Source organism: Musca autumnalis, unplaced genomic scaffold, assembly GCF_047663935.1.
Source record: "Musca autumnalis isolate F117 unplaced genomic scaffold, ASM4766393v1 scaffold_1, whole genome shotgun sequence".
Lineage (NCBI taxonomy): Eukaryota > Metazoa > Arthropoda > Insecta > Diptera > Muscidae > Musca > Musca autumnalis.
In genome coordinates, this window is record NW_027411644.1 from 147635815 (window position 1) to 147656816 (window position 21002).

A 21002-nucleotide genomic window follows, 5' to 3' on the forward strand; every position below is an offset into this window, starting at 1 on the left:
TCGGTTGCGGTTTTTTGCTTTTTTGGTTGTCCTAAAGTAGTGCACCCTACATTCGGTCCCTTTGGAATTTAAAATTTTCATTTTTTACAAGGAAAATTCCCAAATAATTTGGTTTTCGATATTTTGGCAATTTATGTTTTCCCATTTCACAAAAATTAACCGATTTTGGACATTCAGTCATTGATTTACCCTACACCTCGCTGCTAAAACCATAAAGTCAATTGATTTTTTGGAGCGTTTTGGAAAATTATTGTCTTTTTTGCAATTTTTGAACAGATTCGCGGGAATTTGTTTAATTTTTCGGACATTTGCTTTATTTGTGTTTCCTCTTCACCTAAATAAATTTGTTTTGGAGCTTTTAGTCCTTGATTCACCCTACACCTCGCTGCTAAAACAATAAATTCAATTGATTTTTTGCAGCTTTTTGGAAATTATAATTTTTTGCAATCTTTTGAACGGATTCTCGGGAATTTGTTTAATTTTTCGGACATTTGGTTTATTTGTGTTTCCTCTTCACCTAAATAAATTTGTTTTGGAACATTTAGTCCTTGATTCACCCTACACCTTGTGCAAAAATAATAAACTCTATTGCATTTTTGCAACTTTTTGTTCATTTTTGTGAATTATTCCTACTAATTCGTGGAAATTTGTCTGACAAATTCTCTACAAAGAAATTCTGTACAATGCCGGTCACACCTTTAGATCTCTTTATCAGAGCATCGGATGCTTTGATCAAATTCGATTCCCATTTCAACCAAATGCGGGATGATCAGTTAGACGAGTATGAATTGGAGTTCCGTAGCGCAGAAATTGACAAGCTATGGTCCAAGGTCCAAACAATGTTCGATACTTGTCTCGATTATTTAATGTCGTCGGTAGACCCAGGAAAAGATATCATCGATTCGATAGATAGTAAGTACGAAGTGTGTCATCAGACGTATATATCATGTAGATCGACGATGAACCGCAAGTTAGCAAAAATTCGCCAATCTTCTAAATCCTCCCCTCATATCTCAATAAATGGTTCGGACCTCTCTCTAGAAGAATTTCACGGTGACCAAGCAAATAATATGAGTACGTCGACACCTGAATCTCACGAAGTCGGTACTCAGGTGGATCATCCAGTCCCTTCATTAGTTCAAAACAGTTTTCAAACTGGAGAATCCTTCTTTTCACCAAATCCGGATAGTGTACACAATCTTGTACTTCCTCCATGCGATATAGAAACTTTTCATGGTGATTTCTTGTCGTGGCCGACATTCCGAGACCTTTTCACCGCGATATATGTAAATAATACTGGTCTTAGTGACATTGAGAGACTCTGTCATTTAGTTAGAAAGACAGACGGCGAAGCTAAAGAAATTGTATCTAAGTTCCACTAACTCACCGTAGCTTCGTCTTAGCATGGACAGCTCTCAAAAATCGGTTTGACAATAAACGGGTTATTGTCAATAGTCACTTGAAGCTTCTCTTTGATCTTCCATACATCGATCGTGAAACTAGTTCGGGATTGAAAGCCCTTCAGCGCGGAATAAATAGTTGTTTATCTGCTATGGCCGTATATGATATCACCACAGTACATTGGGATCCTATCATAGTCTTCATTTGTATTCAGCGTTTACCGCGAATAACTGTCACTCTATGGGAACAGAGTGTTAGAGACAAATCGGCTTTGTCTTCTTGGGAAGACTTGGATTCATTTATTTCTGAAAGAATTCAGACACTTGACTGTTTGCGTGATATCAAAGGCCTTGAACACAATAAAAAGTCTACTTCGAAAGAATTCGAATCACCAATCACCAACAATTCGGTTTATAAAAAATTCAAATCACCAGCCACGATAACTTGTCTTCTATGTCCTACGAAAATTCATTCTTTGCGATCTTGTCCAAAGTTTAAACAATTGCCTTTTGACCATAAATCTTCTACGGTGAAGAAACAAGGCAGTTGTTGGAATTGTCTTTCACGGGGTCATACAATTAAAACTTGTACTAGCGCCCATAATTGCAATATGTGTCGTGGAAGACATCACACCCTCCTCCACCGTTCTAATAATTCACCTCCCTCAACTCCTTCATCGAATTCTACACCTTCTTCTTCTCGCCATTCTGTACTTCACCACAATGACAATATAGCTTCCACCTCCACCGGTGCCAATCCAACTATAGCAAATCAACAAGTTTTCCATACATCACAGAATCGTAGTGTTCTTCTGGGAACTGCTATAGTGAATCTAATCCATAACGGTAAAGAGTATCCAGTTAGAGCTCTGATTGATCCAGCATCTGAGGGTTCTTTTATTTCTGAAACCATTAAAAATCGGTTACATTTGCCTACTTGCTCTGCTCTAGCTCGTATTTCAGGAGTAACGGGAACGGTATCAGCTAATACTCAGAAGAGTTGTTCTCTGAAAATCGGTTCAAGAATCAATTCTTCGTTAGTACTTCAAACAGAAGCATTTATTCTCCCTCGGATATCGGATGATCTTCCATCTTTCTCAATAGATCCCGATATAACACATCGTTTGCCAAACATTCGGTTAGCTGATCCACACTTCTTTGATAGTAGACCTGTAGATCTATTGATCGGAGCTGACTTATATCCAAAAATATTAAAAGACGGAACTCACCAAAATATACTCGGTTCTCTTCTTGCACAGAATACTGTATTTGGTTGGATCCTAACTGGTCCAATGTCCTCTTCTCCCGGTAATTCGAACGAATAATGTTCAAAAAGAATGCACCAACAGACAACCAAAAGCCAAAATTCTAAAATATTTCCACCAGGATGTATTTCCTATCGGTTTTCACAACTTAAAATGATATAACACTCCTCTTATAAGAATTGAAATCGATTATGCGAACAGCCGTTCATTTAATTCATCACCTTTTATCGGATAAATGAATTTTTTTGAATTAAATCATCATCGGGATGATGTTCATGTCATTAATTTATTTTTACCTTCTCCATTTGTATTAGTTACGCAACGACTATAACTTAATACATTACAGTACGGAATTTTAAATATAAAATCGCCAAAGCTCACCTTAACTGAATTTACATACTTGGGTTCCTAGTTGTAAGTTACTTTAAGTTCACCCATTTTATGTTGAAACACCCCTATGTGTTTCAAGGCTGGCGGCTAATGTTTAAGTTAGAAACTCTCTATTGGTATTTTCACTACAAATCTCCAGGGAGCCTTTGTTCGCCTAGTTCGGATCGCAGAGAGGCCTCCCTTCCTTAAGTGTTCTCTACAAACCCTCTGAGAAACTATGTTCGCTTACGGCGGACCGTAGGGTGATATTTCCAATCATTGCCCTACAAATCTTCTCAGAGACTATGTTCGCTCAGTGCGGATCGTAGAGAGTACTCTCTTGGTAGTGGAATTTCTCTGCAATTTCTCCCTGGAACTATATTCGCTCAGTTCGGATCGTAGTGAGAACTTTCCAATAAGCAGTGAGTGCCACAGCCTTGATTCACTCTCGGTCTTTATACACAAAACACTTATAAGTCATCTCTTCACCAGTACGGAAGTACTTCTCGGTTTACTCGCGAATTGTAACGCGTCTCACCCACACCAGGTAAAGTCATCAGCACTTTTCGCCTTAATAAATCACCCACACCAATATTATTTATACAAACTAAAAACCTTTGTGTTTTATTTTTCTCCTCTTATATTTATCGGTAACACTCGGGTTTGTATCACCATTGCTCATCTCCACAAAAAACAACTATTCTCTGCGGCCTTTCTGAGCTACACCTAAACAAATATACTAATAAAACAAGTAAGAAAAGCGTTAAGCTCGGCCGGGCCGAACTTTTTATACCCTCCACCAGGAACTGTATTGAAGTAAATAGGAACAATTAGTTTTATTTCGTTTATGAAAGTACTAAACTGTTCCTTTTATTGCAAGACTAGTACATATATCTCAACTGATAATATTCTCTTCAAAACAGTTAATATGGGGCGACATTTTTGTTCTTTCCAAAACATGGACCCATATTTACAATTTTCCGAACTCGTATGGGGGCTCTACCAAAACGCGGACCTATATAAACAAACTTTGGTAGAAATGTTTTTAGCCTCTGGAGACACAAAATACCAAATTACAACCAATTCAGTTGTCAAATGAGACTAAGGGCCTGTTTATGTATGTCGATAAGAAAACAAATGCGGAAGAAAAACTACCAAATTTGAGTGTGTATTTCAAATTTGTTTTTTGTTTTGAAGCAAAAGCAAATGAAATAATAATTCAAAAACTAAAGTTTGGGTGTCATTCATGCGCACACATTTTCGTTTCGAAATACATAAACTGGGGGTAATACATTCAAAATATCTTAAAATTACGCGTACTATATAATACCCCGGTTACACTATTGAAGGTTAACCCACTGGGTTTAATAGATCCAGTGGGTTAATCTGGTTACATTTAACTTTTCGAGGATATAAACTGTCATCTGATGTTTGTTTACGTATACATACAAAATAACTAATAAAGTCGTGTGTTACCCTTTTACAATTTCTCGTATGAGATATCGTCCCCTCTTTGCTCATATTGGTATATTTTACACACAGGGATACATTTTTGTATCATGGTATCAATCGTACTTTTTGTTAAAAAAGTGTCTAATGAAAAATAAATAATTTCATGATTTCCAAATAACTTTAGATTTATTAACTCCATAAAATCTCATGCGACCAATCGTAAACGTGTAAAACACGACAAACTCTGTTGCAACTTTTGGTACTTTTTGAGTACAGTTGGATTTTTTTGCACAAACACCGAATACAACACTGTATTTTTGGTGGATTTGTGCCGGATTTAAAATAAACCTAGCCATGAGAGGATTTAATTTGTGTATGGCAAATCTGGTCAGATTTGAGCAGATTAAGCAAATAAATCCTCATGAAGTGGGTTAACCCGGCAAAAAGCTGTAGTGTAACCGTGCTATAAGGGGCCTTATATGGGGCTATAGCAAAACGTGGACCTATATAAGTAAAATTGGTACAAATATTGTTTAGCCTCTGGAGACACAAAATACCAAATTCCAACCAATTCGGTGATCAAATGGGACAAATATCCTAAGATTTCCTTAAAACGGCGACGCGTCACTTTGTATGGGGGCTATACGAAAACGTGGACCTACATAGTCCGCTTTCAATACCAAAAGTCCTACATAAATATAATAGATTTTACCAAAATTTCATCCACCTACTTCAATCCGTTCGGAAGTTAGAGCGATTTCCACAGACGGACGGACATGGCTAAATCGATGTAGAATTGCAAACTGATCAAGAATATATATAGTTTGTGGGGTCTACAATGATTATTTCGAGTAGTTACAAACGGATTTCAGATGAGATTTCATTTGACGTTTGAGCAATAGAATTGACAGTTGAAATCGAGTGGATTTCTTAAATGTAAACCTAGCTTTATAGTATTTTTCCACAAAAATAAGGTAAACATTGAGCAGCTGACCATTAGCAGATGATTAAAAAACAGCTGATCACGTAAAAAGACACACCTAATGATAAAATGATTGTTTCAATGCAAAGCTGACGGATTTCTTCCATACAATGTTTTAAAAACAATTTTAATAATCATTGAATTCGATTGTTTTTAAAATTGTTTGACATATTATTCAAACAGTTGAAGTTTTAGGAACACTCGAAAGAAAAAATTTAAATTGACATAATTTAGCTAAAATCCTGTTTATATTAAGGTTTATTTGACGTATAGGCAATGGAAATGACATTTGAAACCCAGTGGGTTTGTTAAATCCGGTCATATATAAACGTACTATAACCTTTCTTATTAAAACATGCTATCACATACATATACATATATACATTGTCGGCTGTCCATCGGTCTGTTCGTTTACTCAGTAATTTGTACAAATTTGTACAAGACCAGTAACTTCTTGTAATCGACTAAGGTATTTTGCATGGTACTGTAGAGTAAACGAACAACATCCAGTAACAATTCGTACAAATTTTGAGTAAACGAACACACATATTTTTTCACAGACAGTAGGGAAGACAATTTTTTGGCATTTTGTAAAAATAAGCAGAGCTCCGATTTGCTCGTTTTCAATCGCGAGTGAAAAGTACTCGCGAGTGGGAGTACTCGAACAGTACGAGTTTCACAAGAAGTTTACTCTCCACTCTTTTGTTTTATTTGGGAGCACTCGCGAGTACTCTTGGTTTAAAAATAAGAGTGCGAATGAAAATACTCGAAATGGAGTACGAGTTCGGAGGAGAGGTGGTAGGAGGTCCAGTGAATGTTGTTCCGATGTTCAGAGGTCCAAAGGAGGTTGTTCCGAAGTTCAGAAGAGTATAGTCGGAGGTCTAGAGGAGGTTGTTCCGAAGTTCGGAGGAGGGTGGTCGGATGTCCAGAGTAGGTTGTTCCGAAGTTCGGAGGAGGGTGGTCGGATGTCCAGAGGATGTTGTTCCGAAGTTCGGAAGAGGGTGGTCGGAGGTCCAGAGGAGGTTCTTCCGAAGTTCGGTTAGGGTGGTCGGAGGTCCAGAGGAGGTTGTTCCGAAGTTCGGAGAGGGTGGTCGGAGGTCCAGAGGAGGTTGTTCCGAAGTTCGGAAGAGGATGGTCGGAGGTCCAGAGGAAGGAGTTCGGAGTTCCGAACATCCTCCGACCACCCTCTTCCGAACTTCGGAACAACCTCCTCTGGACCTCCGACCACCCTCTCCAATCTTCCGAACCTCCGACCACCCTCCTCTGAACCTCCTCCGAACTTCCGAGCACCCTCCTCCGAACTTCCGACCACCCTCCTCCGAACTTTCGAACAACCTGCCCTTTCTATCTTCAGTCCACAGCAACATCAAAAAATGTTCTCTACCACACACACAAACGGTAAAAAAATAAATACATTTTTCCTACTCTATTTTAGGACTGCGCTCCTTAGATCATATAGCTAGCCCTAAAAATGCAAAACTTAAAAATAAAATTTTTTGTTGGAACAATTCACAGATGCATTTACCTTTATTATTGCATAATGTCAGCAACAATAACAAATGACAACCCTGATTTTGACTGATGAGCCTATAGTAATGCTTGGTTTACATTACGAAATCCACTCGATTTCAACTGTCAATTCCTTTGCGTATACGTCAAATGAAAACTCATCTGAAATCCATTGGATTTCGTTTGACGTTTAATCAATGGAATTGACAGTTGAAATCGAGTGGATTTCGTAAATGTAAACCAAGCATAAGTCTATGTTTAGACACACAAATTTCTCGGGAAAGTAAATTGAGTTTTTTGGGAGAGAGCGGAGAGGAAAGAGCTCCTCAATACTCTTTCCTACCCCCTATTGACTAAAAACTGAATTTACTTTCCCGAGAAATTTGTGTGTCTAAACACGGACTAAGAAAAAAATTGTAATCAGCTGTTAGCTGTGTAGCTCTGTTCCAGAACTAAAAAGTTTTTACAATTTTTACCACTTTTACACATTTTGTGTTCCCGTACACAAAATTTATATGAAAATCGTTTACGACTTTTACAACTTTTACGACTTTTACCACTTTATAAAGTACGGGAACAGGCCATGTGGCCTACATGTAAGTCATGGTACAATAATACAGGTAGCATTATCATGCCAGCTGATGGTAACATAATGTGTCAATTGCATTGAATTAATGTCAAATTTTGACATCTAATGTTACCAACAATTGCCGATGCGGCTACCTGTGTATTTGTACCATGATGTAAGTATTCTACTGTGGCGACAGCATGGCACAATAATACAGGTAGCATTATCATGCCAGCTGATGGTAACATAATGTGTCAATTGCATTGAATTGATGTCAAATTTTGACATCTTATGTTGCCAACAATTGTCGATGCGGCTACCTGTGTATTTGTACCATGGGCGACAGTCGACAAATGTATGTATGTGTCACCCTACGTTTATACATGACAGGACAGTTGAGTACATGTATTTATTGTCAAAATCCCAAAACTTGCCAAAACTGAAACAGTTGTAAAATTATAAATGAAAATCATCGATTTCTTTTTGTTTTCCGTTCACATATTTTATTGTTGTTCACCTTAATTTATTTTCAACACACTTCAATTATTATCTCACGTCTTTTTACAAAAAATGTCAAAAATTTGTTACCCCTACTGTCTGAAAAAACGATGGACAGCTGGTAGGCAAGCGACTGTCAGTATATCAGGGTTGTATTTGAAGACAATTTGCCTTGCTGTTGTTGTAACAGTGTTTATTATTATGTTTGTATGTTCGTTCTTCAGTTTAATATGGCTCTGGGTCTATCTCCAGTGGCTGTAACAACGGGATGTAACAACAGATCCACTGGAGTTAGATGAGTAGGTTTGGCGGGGCAATTGAAAAGGTGTTTGTGTCGTGCTGGCCCATGCCGGATATTGGGCAGATGTCTTGCACAGCGCGGTCGATTTCAGCTCAATAAGAATTTAGGTGACTGCAATATCCCGAGTAGTTGAGCCAAAACTACTCAAATTAGCTCCGTTCCTTTACGTTAAAGAATCTTCAAGTTTTACCACTTTTTACTCGAAAAGCGTTCCTTTACTTCAGACACCATACAATGCATATGGGAGCAGTTTACAACTTTTGCTACTTTTGCCAGTTTTACCATTTTCAGAAGTAAAGGAACAGACCATTTGCAGGTTAAAAATGGTAAGAAATGGTAACCTCAGGCACGTAAAGAAACAGAGCTTATATTTGCTTAATGTTATGTTCACAAGAGCGTTTCAATTACGTCGTTCGCCTGTCGAACGACGTACACGAATTAACCCATTTCCACGACACCATTCGTAATTAACAAAAACATAAACAAAATTTCCTTCATTTTTGATTCCTTTTTTTAACGAAAATTTGATCCGAAAACACATAAAATATACCTTAAATGAATAGGAAAAGCAATAGACTTTCGTTCAAATGTATCTCCTATATTTATCTACACACATTTCATTCATATTTTCCATAAATTCTGAATAATTTTGTATTTTCAATATATTTTTATATGTTTCTATTTTCAAAATTAAAGAGAGAGAGAGGCATGTCGAAACAATGTTTGTGTATACAGACTTTCAGTTATTTGCTTCCTTTTTGTTTCTGATTTTTTACGCGATTTTGAACTAATGGACAAGAAATGTGTGTGGAATTAAGAAGGAAACACAACCATCATTCTTCTGCATCTATATAAAATATTTAGTTCATTAATTTTCATTCATCTTTTTCCTTTTTTCTAAAAATTTTTGTGTTTTCACCAAATTTTTCAATTTTGAATTTAGACATGTCATAATTAAATTTTTCGATAAATTCTCTCATTTGTTAGGGATGGGACATATCTATTCGTCGTTCAGAGAGTATTTCTAATCGAACAACGTAGAAAAATCGTCGTTCGTTCATAGAAATTTGTATGGGGAATCAAGTAATTTATTCTTATTTGTGGGTCGAACAACGAATAGAGAACGAACGACGTACCGTGGAAACGGGCTATAATATGTACTCCGAGGACTTTATTCACACTATAGCTCTGTTCCAGAACTAAAAAGTTTTTAAAATTTTTACCACATTTACACATTTTGCGTTCCCGTACACAAAATTTATATGAAAATCGTTTACGACTTTTACATTTTTTACCACTTTATAAAGTACGGGAACTGGCCATATATTGTCTTGTTTAAACGCCTAGTAAGTTGAATTTGAAGACAAATTGTCTGGTGTAAACGCCTTGTATATTGCAGCATTATGTAAACGTAGCCAATTCAATATTTCGCCGATAGAGCGCAAAGCGTCTCGTTTTCAATTAGGCCAAGACTTTAACCTTTGGACTTGTCATGATCTTGCCTGATGTCTTCTTGAGAAATTGAAATAAATTAAGTTAATTGTTGTTAATATATTTTGCAGTCAGGTTGCTCCAAAGAGAAAATTTTAAGGATGTCGCGTATTTTGGTTGGTGTTAAGCGTGTTGTTGACTATGCTGTCAAGGTAAATAATTATGTTGCCTGAATATAGAATTATTTCCAATATTAATATGTAATAATTGAGAACATTTTTCTTATCACATTTTCTATATTTTGCGTAATCATTTTTTGATGCCCTTTTAATTTTAACTTTGCCCATAAAGGTTCGTGTCAATCCTGAAAAAACTGGGGTGGTTACACAAGGTGTGAAACATTCGATGAATCCCTTTGATGAAATCGCTGTTGAAGAGGCTGTAAAAATGAAGGAAAAGAAGTTGGCTAGTGAAGTTATTGCCGTGTCAATTGGACCTAGCCAATCTCAGGAAGTAATTCGTACGGCTTTGGCCATGGGTGCTGATCGTGGTATTCATGTTGAAGTTTCTGGAAAAGAATATGACCTTTTGCAGCCAATTCATGTTTCCAAAATTCTTGCAAAGTTGGCTCTTGAAGAGAAAGCTGACTTAGTTATTTTGGGCAAGCAAGCAATCGATGATGACTGCAACCAAACCGCTCAAATGACTGCCGCAGTGCTTGACTGGCCACAGGGAACATTTTGTAATAAAATTGAAAAGACCGATGCTGGTCTTACCATCACCCGTGAGATTGATGGTGGGCTAGAGACAATTAAAACAAAAGTGCCAGCCGTGCTCAGTGCTGATTTGCGTTTGAATACCCCACGCTACGCAACTTTGCCAAACATCATGAAAGCAAAGAAAAAGCCATTGAAAAAGGTTGGAGCCAGTGATTTAGGCGTTGATACCAACCCTCGCATTGATGTAATCTCAGTCGAAGATCCCCCAGTCCGTCAAGCCGGTGCAATTGTCGCAGATGTTGATGCTTTAGTTTCCAAGCTAAAAGAAGGTGGTCACTGCTAAATAAAACACAGCAGGATGTTATATATTTTTAAGATGAAACTATAAGTTACACATGCATTTATGAAAATACTGAATCAGTTCACTTGGTGATGCAAAGCATATCATACATTGTAGTGACTATTTTATAAAGTGTCAATAAAAAATGTTACCAATTTATTACGGCGATTCTACAATAAGTCGTGTATTTGGACGTGGACGCCATAATACTTGTTAGCAAAGACAGCAGATTATTATGATAGTATGGCTGACTTCATAAATGATTTTATCCATTGCCATCATTTTTTTTTGCCAAGATTGGACAAAAAATCTCTGCACAAATTTCCATTTCTTACTCCGAATTGGCATGCACGAGTTTGCAAAAAGCAGTTGGAAATATTCAGAGCATTATGTCGAGGAAACTTCGAAAAGAAAGTTTGAGTTTTCCAGAAATTATTTAAACAAGAGTGTCATGCCTCTTATGTATCAAGGCCTTTGCACTTGACATAGACAATAGGTCTGTATGATAACTCAAAAGTTTGTACAAATTTGTACAAACTTTTACAAAATGCTGTTCGATAACAAACGTGTTCAGTAAAAGAGAAATGAGAAGTACTTGCAAGTAGTTGCAAGAACTTACAAGTACTTTTTACTTGCGAAGTTATCGAACAGGCATAATATCACATCATTTTTTTAGCTTTTAGGAGCGAGTGGGGGTGAAGGATCTCCCTTCTTACTCACACGCTCAAAACATTCATTTTCATGAAAGTTTTCATAGTCTGCGACAAGACACAAGTATTTGGGGCAAATACGTCATTTGACGAATATATATATATATATATATATATATATATATATATATATATATATATATTCAATGAAATTGACAACTTAAATGACGAATTTTTAAAACCTATTGGATGTAATTGCGGCTTTAAAACTTTAAATTTTCAGCTGTTTCAAAGCATGTGCGAATTTAGGGGTCGATCATGCATTGCCACTAAACTTGAGTTGCGTTGTCAATTGTCAGTACGACTGAGATGAAGGGGTCGATTATTAACAGAAAATTTAATAATAGAAACTTACTTTTCCGCATTGAAATTTACACATTTTTTTTACAATTAATAGCTGTAGGTTCAAAAGGCTGAAATTGAATGAATTTCACTAATTTTCCGTCATGTTACTTATTTTAAGTGTATCATTTTGTCTTCTGGCAACGCAACTACAGTTGAGTTGCTATCCATAATCGACCCCGAAGAAATTTTTTATTACTAATGACAACTCAACTTGGTTGTCGATAAACGTTTTATCGATCAGTGTTTTCTTCAAACTTGTGAACTCTATATTAAATCCAAAAGGCACAATTCGCAAAAAAAACTATTTTAAAATGATAAGTTCAGTGGAATTATTTTGATAAGGAAAATGTACCGGACATGGTATATATTAGAAGAAATTTGAGGGGCTAGTCGAAACCATTGGAATTGCCATCTGCACTGTAAGTTGATGCTCATGTTGGAAAGATCTGTATAATCAGTAAAGTATTTTGGGTTTAAGGCGTATTTTCAATTGCCAAAGGATGCCGTAGTTTATATTTTGGAAACGTTAAAGGATGAGTTTTAAACGTGTGCGCTGCGTTGAGATTTTTGTGGAGGGAAGTTTCTAAAAGTCTCATGGCTATGGTTACAACAATTGTATGGCTCAATCTACATTGTCGAACGTTTCGTCCACTTGATAGAGAACAAATTGCGCAAAAATTGGATATTTTCGAAGTTGACTGAGGAAGAAAGAAGAAAAATAAAAATAATTTTTGTTCAAAAACGAAATTCCCTGGTGTAATGCGGCTGTATAGATGGAACACATGCGCACATTGGATTTGCACTCAATTTATCAATTGATAAGTGTGTTCGTTTGCTCAAAATTTGTAAAAATTGTTACTGGTGGTATGCTCCTTTACTTTTAAAAATGGTAACAGTGGCAGAAAATGGTAAAAGTGGTAAACTGCTATCATATGAATTGTATACTATTAAAAGTAAGGGAACACTTTACAGGTTAAAAATGGTAAGAAATGGTAACCTCAGGCATGTAAAGGAACAGAGCATGGATGTTCGTTTATGCCATGTTCATACCAGCATTTGAATCACGTTGTTCGCTCTCATAATTACCCAGCAAAATAAATTGGAAGTAGTGCAATGTGGACTAGTTCAGTCACGGCATGTTTTGATGCAGTTCAACTGGAGTCGTGAAAAAGGCACTCCAGTCCTCACATTTTAACCGCATTTGGATGCAATCCAAAGAATCACATCCACTTGTCACATTTTAACAACATCCGGATGCAGTTCAACGGAGTCGTGAAAAAGGCACTCCGTTCGCTACATTTTATTAGCAGTTGTTAGAGATCCCTATATGTACATAAATCAGATTGTACATCTCTACAGGCAGCGGCTTTCATTTTCCAAAAAGAGATAAGCGTGTTAATATAAACTAAATAATATTTAATATTTAAATAATATTTAATTTGTGAACATTTTTCCGGCAACTCACCAGAAGAAAATTTCCGAATGGAGTGCTGTTGGAGTACGTGTCGAAATCTTAACTGGTGATGGGAAGACAACCCATTTAGCAAATGAAGCAAAAACAGTTCAGCTTGGAACAAATGCAAGCGGAGGAAACACGCATGTTTGCGATTGAATTCAATGGAGAATTTTCATAATTTGTGTTAATGTAATAAAGTTGTTAATATTTTTGTTTTGCACAAATAATAAATGCATTTTATTTGTTCTGGCATATTTTGTAATGGCTTGCACAATTTCCGCAGAATGCCTGTACCAAACACGTGCTTTGGACTGCCTCCTATTCTACCCCAAAGGGTTAGTTAAAATGCAATGCCAAAGGGTCAGTTAAAATGCAGTGCCAAAAGGTTAGTTAAAATGCAGTGCTTTGGAGTGCATCTTTCAGTAGTCACGCTCTTGTAAAAATCATCAGTGAAAATGCATAATTTGATGCAAATCCAGATCACTTGTACATATCATTTAACTGCATCTTTGGAGGCAAACATTTTGCTGGGTATGTACACGAATTAACCCGTTCATACGACATGGTACACAATTCATAGCAACATGATCCATATTTTCATACTTTTTGTTTACTGAATTTAAAGAAAAAGAGGGTTAAAATAATTGATATAAACTGAAAAAATATTTGTCCTTCTGTCAGATATCTATTTAAAATTAAATAATATTATTTTTATTCATCTTTTTCATTTTTTATCACAATTTTGGTGTTTTCAGCACATTTTTTAATTTTTCTATTTTCAAAATTATCGAGAGAGAGACCTGCCAAAACAACTTTCTGGTATACAGACTTTCTGGCAGGCATTTGATTTTTGTTTCTAAATTTGTACGCGAATTTGAAACGATGGACAAGAAATGCAGCTGTAGTAAAAGAGAAGAGAAAAATTGCTATGATTTGAATGTATACTAGTCATTAAACCCTTTACTTTTCATTTATGTTTTGCAGTTTTTCTAAAAATATTTGGGTTTTTAATAAATTTTTAAATTTTATATTTTTTTCTGTCATAATTAATTTATTTCGATAAATTCTCTCATTTGTTAGAGATGGGACATATTTTATCGTCGTTCTGAGAGTAATTTAAATTGAACAATGTACAAAAATCGTTGTTCGTTCTCAAAATTTTGTATGGGAAATGAAGTAATTATATCGTAATTTGGGGTCGAACAACGAATAGATAGCGAATTACCGTCAGTCTGAACAAGGCATTACTCTACAGTACAATCAAGGTAAATTTATAGAAGGTATGTGCATGAATTACAACAACTAACAAATTTACAAAAACAACATTGTTGGTATTGAAAATTAATTGTCAAAGAAAATATTGAATAATAGGGTCGTTCCAAAAATTTCCTCAGGAAAAACATAAATACATTTTGAAAATCCTCCAAAATAGAACAAATTTGAATGACAATGTAAATATAAAGCATTCAGAATTGTCGTAGGTCATTTTTACTACAAGTTTAGGAAGAAAAACAGTATTTTATGGAGGCAAATTTCGATGTTTCAAATTTCATGAGTAGACCCTATTACATTTTGAAAACTAAATTTACAAAAAAAGTAAGAATACAGCTGATTGTCACTTCTACCTTCTATAAATGTACCTTGAGTACAATGCAAAACACCTTAGCCGATCACAAGAAGTTGCCGAACTTGTACAAATTGTTGAGTAAACGAACACACCTAATATTTCAAACTGCTATTTTGTCGTTATTATCACCATATTTTTGATACACATATGGTCTGTTCCAGAACTGCAAGAATCTACTAATTTCTACTATTTTTTCCGATAACATAAAGGAAAAAATGTTATCGTAGTAAAAAATAGTAGCTTCTTGCAGGTTCTGGAACAGAGCAATAATTAATGATGCAAAGAATCAACAATTGTTAAGAAAATGTTTTTTCGTTTCAATTTTACATCTTGTTTCTTCGAAAATATTCACTGCAACTGAAAATAACTGGTTGCTGAAAAATAGCCGCTTCGTCAACTGAGATTCGCAACTTCAGTTAAAGGCATGGTGGAACAAGAAAAGGTAGCAGCAATACCCAGCTGACTGAACTGGGCTGTAGTGTTAGTGTCAAAATCCATACGTCATTTTATATATTTATTTCTATGTTCGATGTATATTAGGGATATATATTTTTCTGGAGGAACAAATTTATTCATAAAAAAAAAATCCCATAAATACTCCTTCATATCATTGACACGTAACCTCGTCCAGGTCCGAACGACATGCCGCCCACTAAAACACCGCTTATAGAGGGGGTACAATATTTATTAATATGTGTGGTATTTTGTTAAACTTGAAAAGAATAAAGCCCTAATAAACATGTGTTTTTTGTTTTCAAAAGCAAACGATTGATACAGCTTCTCTTTTTTCAATGAATTACCAGCGACCCCAAACATTTTTGGAAGAATTCTACTTTCTGCGAGAAATTATGCATTTAGTGGAATGATACGGAAACATTCAAATTGAAAATCTAACGAGTTTTCATTCATGTTTTTCAAAATATTCAATCAAATGTGAAAAATTATGAGTTTTTTAAATTCCAATAATTTATAGACATTTCCCTATTTTGTTTACATTTACGTTGACACTAAGGTTTACAAACAAAAACAAATTTCTTTGTGATTGTTGTTGAGTTGTATTTGTTGTAGTATTAACTTTACCTGGTTTGTTCTACCATGAGTTGAAGGTTGCAATAACAATGACCTATGACAGTTCTGAATGCTTTACATTTACATTTTAATTCAAATTTGTTCTATTTTAGAGGATTTTCAAAATGTATTTATATTTTTCCTGCGAAATTTTTTAGAACGACCCCATTATTCAATATTTTCTTTGACATTAAATCTTCTATAACAACAATGTTGTTGTTGTAATTCTACCTTAAGCCTTTACCTAATGTCATGTTCACACGAGCGTTTGAAGTACGTTGTTCGAGAGTCGAAATACGTACACGAATTAACCCGTTTCCACGACACCATTCGTTATTCACAGTAAAGTATTTCAATTCTTCTCACATTTTGTTTCCTGTTTTATAAGGAAATTTGAACACAGAACACACATTAAATGAACAGTAAAAACAATTGTCATTCCTCTGAATGTATGTTTTATATTTAATTACACGCTTTTCATCATATTTTCCATAAATTCTGTAAATTTTGCTTTTTCCATACATTTTTATGTATTTCTATTTTCAAAATTAAGGAGAGAGAGACATGTCAAAACAATATTTGTGTATACAGACTTTCGGCAGGTATTTGATTTTTGTTTCTAGATTTGTACGTGAAATTAAAACAATAGACCAAAAATGGAACTGCAATGAAAGTGAATAGAAAATTTGCTATGCTCTGAATGTATACTAATCGTTGAACTGTTTACTTTTCATTCATGTTTTCCAGTTTTTCTAAAAAAGCCCTACATTTTTAAATTTTATATTTTGTCTGCCATAATTAATTTATTTCGATAAATGCTCTCATTTGTTAGAGATGGGACTTATTTTATCGTTGTTCGGAGAGTATTTCTACTCGAACAACGTAGTAAAATCGTCGTTCGTTCACAAAATTTTGTATGGGGAAATAAGTAATTTATTCGTAGTTATGGGTCGAACAACGAATAGAGAACGAACGACGTACCGTGGAAACGGCACATAATTAACTGCGTATTTCAAATTGAAAACAAAAACAAATACATGTATTTTGTTTTTGTTTTTTTGAACGCACACGCAACACGCAGTTAATTAGGTAAAGGCTTTATATGAATATGCCTTGTTTGAACCGAAAACAAAAGCAAATCGATGATTTTCATTCATAATTTTACAGCTGTTTTTGCAGTTGTCGGTACGCCTACGTCACACAGGCAAGTTTTCGGTTTTTGACAATCAATACATGAAGTCAACTGTCCTGTCATGTGTAAAAGCAAGTTTAATCACGAAATAACTCGTTCCACACACGTCCGTTTTACTTAACAGCTGCTAAATAATAAAAACTACAGCGTGAAAACACACAACAAAAACGTTTTCTTGTCTAAATTGTTAAAATCAATTCTTAACCCAAGTTCGAGAATTTTGTTCGCGAGAAAAAGAAACGACTAAAGAGTTCCCATTAGAGCAGTGCCGACCAAGAAGAGCAAAGACACAAATGTAAATGTATTCAAAATATTGGCAATTTATGACAGTGTACAGTGACAGTGTACGGTTACATTAGAGCTTTTTTGCAAGGTTAACCCTGCAGTATTATACTCGAAAATGCCGAAAAAGTGTTCGACTGGCATGCAGTTTTCTTGTGTGTACAAATGCCAGTGCAAGTTGAATTTCAAAATTATTTTAAGCCGCATATAACACACATAATTGCATTATATTTCATATTTAAAACACAACCCACAACATATTTTATTATTTTTATTTTATGTCGTTTTAAAAAGGTTGTTTTCAATCATGAACATAATAATCTGGTATTGCCGTCTTTTCAATATTGTATAATCTCAGAGGGGAAATTATTTGTCAACCTATATTTCATGGAAAATATCAAATATTAAAATTAGAGTATGGCTGACTTCCGTAACGTCAGTTGCTTTGTTAATATGTGCGTTCGTTTACTCAAAATTTGTGCAAATTGTTACTGTATTCTATTCTTCCATAGAATTTTGGCCTAGTAGAAAGTAGCAGCATGTTCATTGGCATCCAAATACGATAGCTGGTACGTTGATTTTGACATTTCTGCTGGAGTTTTTGCAATTTCCGTCATTTTTCCGTTCCCATATTTTTTAAGAAATTTGTATTTGGAAGCAATTTTTGGCAATTCGCTCTTTTTTAACATTACCATTACTAGGCGTTTACACCAGACAGTTTGTCTTCAAACACAACTCTGATTTACTAAAGGGCCGTTTACACCATATATCAATGTCATATGAGCTGTCATTTCTTTCACCCATTCGACATTCTCTATGTTTGTCAAAATTGACATCATCCATACAACTTTCAATTTATGCGTTCACACCTACAAGTGTTATTAGGTGTGTACGATAACTTTCCCAGCAATAATTACTCAGTCAGTTCCAGCAACCGCTCTCAGTGAATTTTACTCTCTCAAGCAAGAAAAATTGCAGAAAGTTATCGAACAGCATTTTGCAAAAACTTGCAAGAAAGTCAGCTGTTTCCGAAAATGTATGAAATTTGTTTTTGTTTCTTTTGATATTTTAAACCAAACGGAACAAAAACATGAATTTTAAAATTGCACTTTACTTATTTTATGCTTTAATCCTATCCACAACGCTTTAGAATCTAAAAAAATGTGCAATCGTGAAATTTTCTTGGTCGAAAATGTTGACATTTCGATTTGTTTACATTGAACATGTGATTAAAAGTCAGCTGATCAGACTTGCAAATTTTTGCGGGACAAATTTTCCCAGCAAAAATTTGCAAGTTCTCAGTCACAAAAATCTCTAAAAATCTCTCCAAACTCGCTCTCTTTTGCTGGATAATTTTGTTATCGAACAGCATTCAGCAAAAACTTGTACGAATTTGTACAAATTATTGGGTTATCGTACACACCTATTTTCGTATGACATAACCTATAAATATAAAAACAGCTGTTTTTGTCATTGTTTACATTTATTGTTGAGTTGCAAATTTGCGCAAATTTTAATTTTGGTTGAAGGAAAATGAATATCTAGCATGTTTGTTGTGGTAGAATAGGGTTTTGGGGTTATAGAGGCATTCATGTTTTTGCCACAAAGCAATCGTTTCCAAGACTGTTTCTTTCGACCAATCGATCTGAAAATAACATTATAAACACCCTTTATTTACTTTTCTAAATATTAAAATATACATAACTTTCCATTTTCTTTTTTAAAGATTTTGTCACACTATGTGTACAACATTCGCAGGTAGAAAATTTGACATCTCATACGACATTGATAGATGGTGTAAACAACCCTTAACACATACAAACATTGGTCGTTTGCCTCCCAGCTGTCCATCATTTTTTCATAGACAGTCGGGTTAACAAATTTTTTTATAAAAATGTGTGAGATAATAATTGAAATGTGTTGAAAACAAAAGAACATGAACAAAAACAAAATTTGTGAAGGGAAAACAGAAAGAAAACGATGATTTTCATTCATAATTTTAAAACTGTTTTTGTAGTTGTCTGGACGCCTACTTCACACAGGCAAGTTGTGGTATTTTGACGAACAATGGTACAATTACTTAGGTAGAAACATCGGCGAATTGCTACAACAAAGCAACTTTTTTTGTAATGTAAACTGTCAAAATGTTCGCCAAATGGTTTCTTGTTGTCTCTTTTTATCTTGTCTTGGTAAATGCGTTTAACTTGAGTCCTGGTTGGGATTTTTGCGGAAATTTCGAGGCTTATATCTCAGGAAGTATACATTTCCGGGACAAAAGTTATACACCGTTGGAATCAAGTCCGAAATGGCTACCTGTGGTGAAAATGCCAAATTTCTTCTCCAGGTGCACCCTAAAGGAAAGATAAGCCCAGAGATATAGACCTCCAAAATTCCGAAAATTCATTTAACAAAAAAATTTTCGCGTCGCCGAAAATAGCTCCTGTCCATAGGAGAAAGGCTAAAATCCACGGCCTTCGGCCGGCTACTTAAGAAAACTTGCGATTTAATGGAAATTTTTGTATTTTTTTCTGCGAAGGGTCGGTAAAGTAAATTTATTCCCTATAAGCTATCAACATACAGTTTGACAAGTAATTGTTTTCAAACTGAGAAAACGAACACTTTTCACGCATTAATTACTAAAAAATTACAAATAGTTGTGATAAAAATGTCGGGTTTTTTTGCAAAAATTAGTTGGTCGACTTATTTAAGACCAAAATGAATGGATAAATAAAAAATTAACCCGCTTAGTTCAATAATAATAACCAAAAGAATAATTAACATGTAATGCAAGGTGCCAAGAAAATGTTTTCAAAATGTAATTAAGGCTCCAAAATACCCCAAGTTTTCGGTAAATGCTTAAAAATCATGACATTTTATGAATTTCATTCTTAACTATGATTAGTTGCTAACAAGTATCAGCAATATTAGGCATGGGATATCCCCACTAAGAGGGTTACCATATGGACCAAAGGGGTATCAGATCATATTGCATGTAAACAATGTCCTATAGGTCTCAAGCCGAGAGTATCTAAAAACTAAGACGTTTTATGAGTGTTTTTTGTTCACCAGGATGGACTTCCATCAATTACAATAAATATTGCCTACAGAATAGCTCGATCAGGAGGGTTGCCAGATCGACTAAAAAAGTACCTTTCTTGGCACCTTGCATTACATGTTAATTATTCTTTTGGTTATTATTGTTGGACTAAGCGGAATAATTTTTTATTTATCCATTCATTTTGGTCTTAAATAAGTCGACCAACTTATTTTTGCAAAAAACCTGGCATTTTTATCACAACTATTTGTCATTTTTTAGTAATTAATGCATGAAAAGTGTTCGTTTTCTCAGTTTGAAAACAATTACTTGTCAAACTGTACATACTTGGAACACACTACGGTTGTTTTCAACCACCAAACGAATCATTCATGTGTTTTGAGCTTTTTCGTTTTCTATCTGTTGGTGTGGAATTGAGAACTTTTCGCTATTC

The 21002-nt window shown here is 35.0% G+C and overlaps 1 protein-coding gene across 1 annotated transcript; it reads left to right on the forward strand.

Moving 5' to 3' along the window:
* Positions 1 to 9812: 9812 nt before the first annotated feature.
* Positions 9813 to 10993, forward strand: Etfb (Electron transfer flavoprotein beta subunit). The gene is made up of 2 exons (XM_073963815.1): positions 9813 to 9987; positions 10127 to 10993. Exons 1-2 carry the CDS (start codon positions 9937 to 9939, stop codon positions 10835 to 10837), a joined length of 762 nt encoding a protein of 253 aa, XP_073819916.1. The 5' UTR covers positions 9813 to 9936; the 3' UTR covers positions 10838 to 10993.
* The last annotated feature ends 10009 nt before the right edge of the window (positions 10994 to 21002 follow it).

Excerpts from the sequence above, each read along its gene's own strand:
- Etfb (XM_073963815.1), top strand. The coding sequence starts at position 9,937 with ATGTCGCGTATTTTGGTTGGTGTTAAGCGTGTTGTTGACTATGCTGTC. Across the intron at positions 9,988-10,126 it reads TTGTTGACTATGCTGTCAAG|GTTCGTGTCAATCCTGAAAA; the intron begins GTAAATAATTAT and ends TTGCCCATAAAG.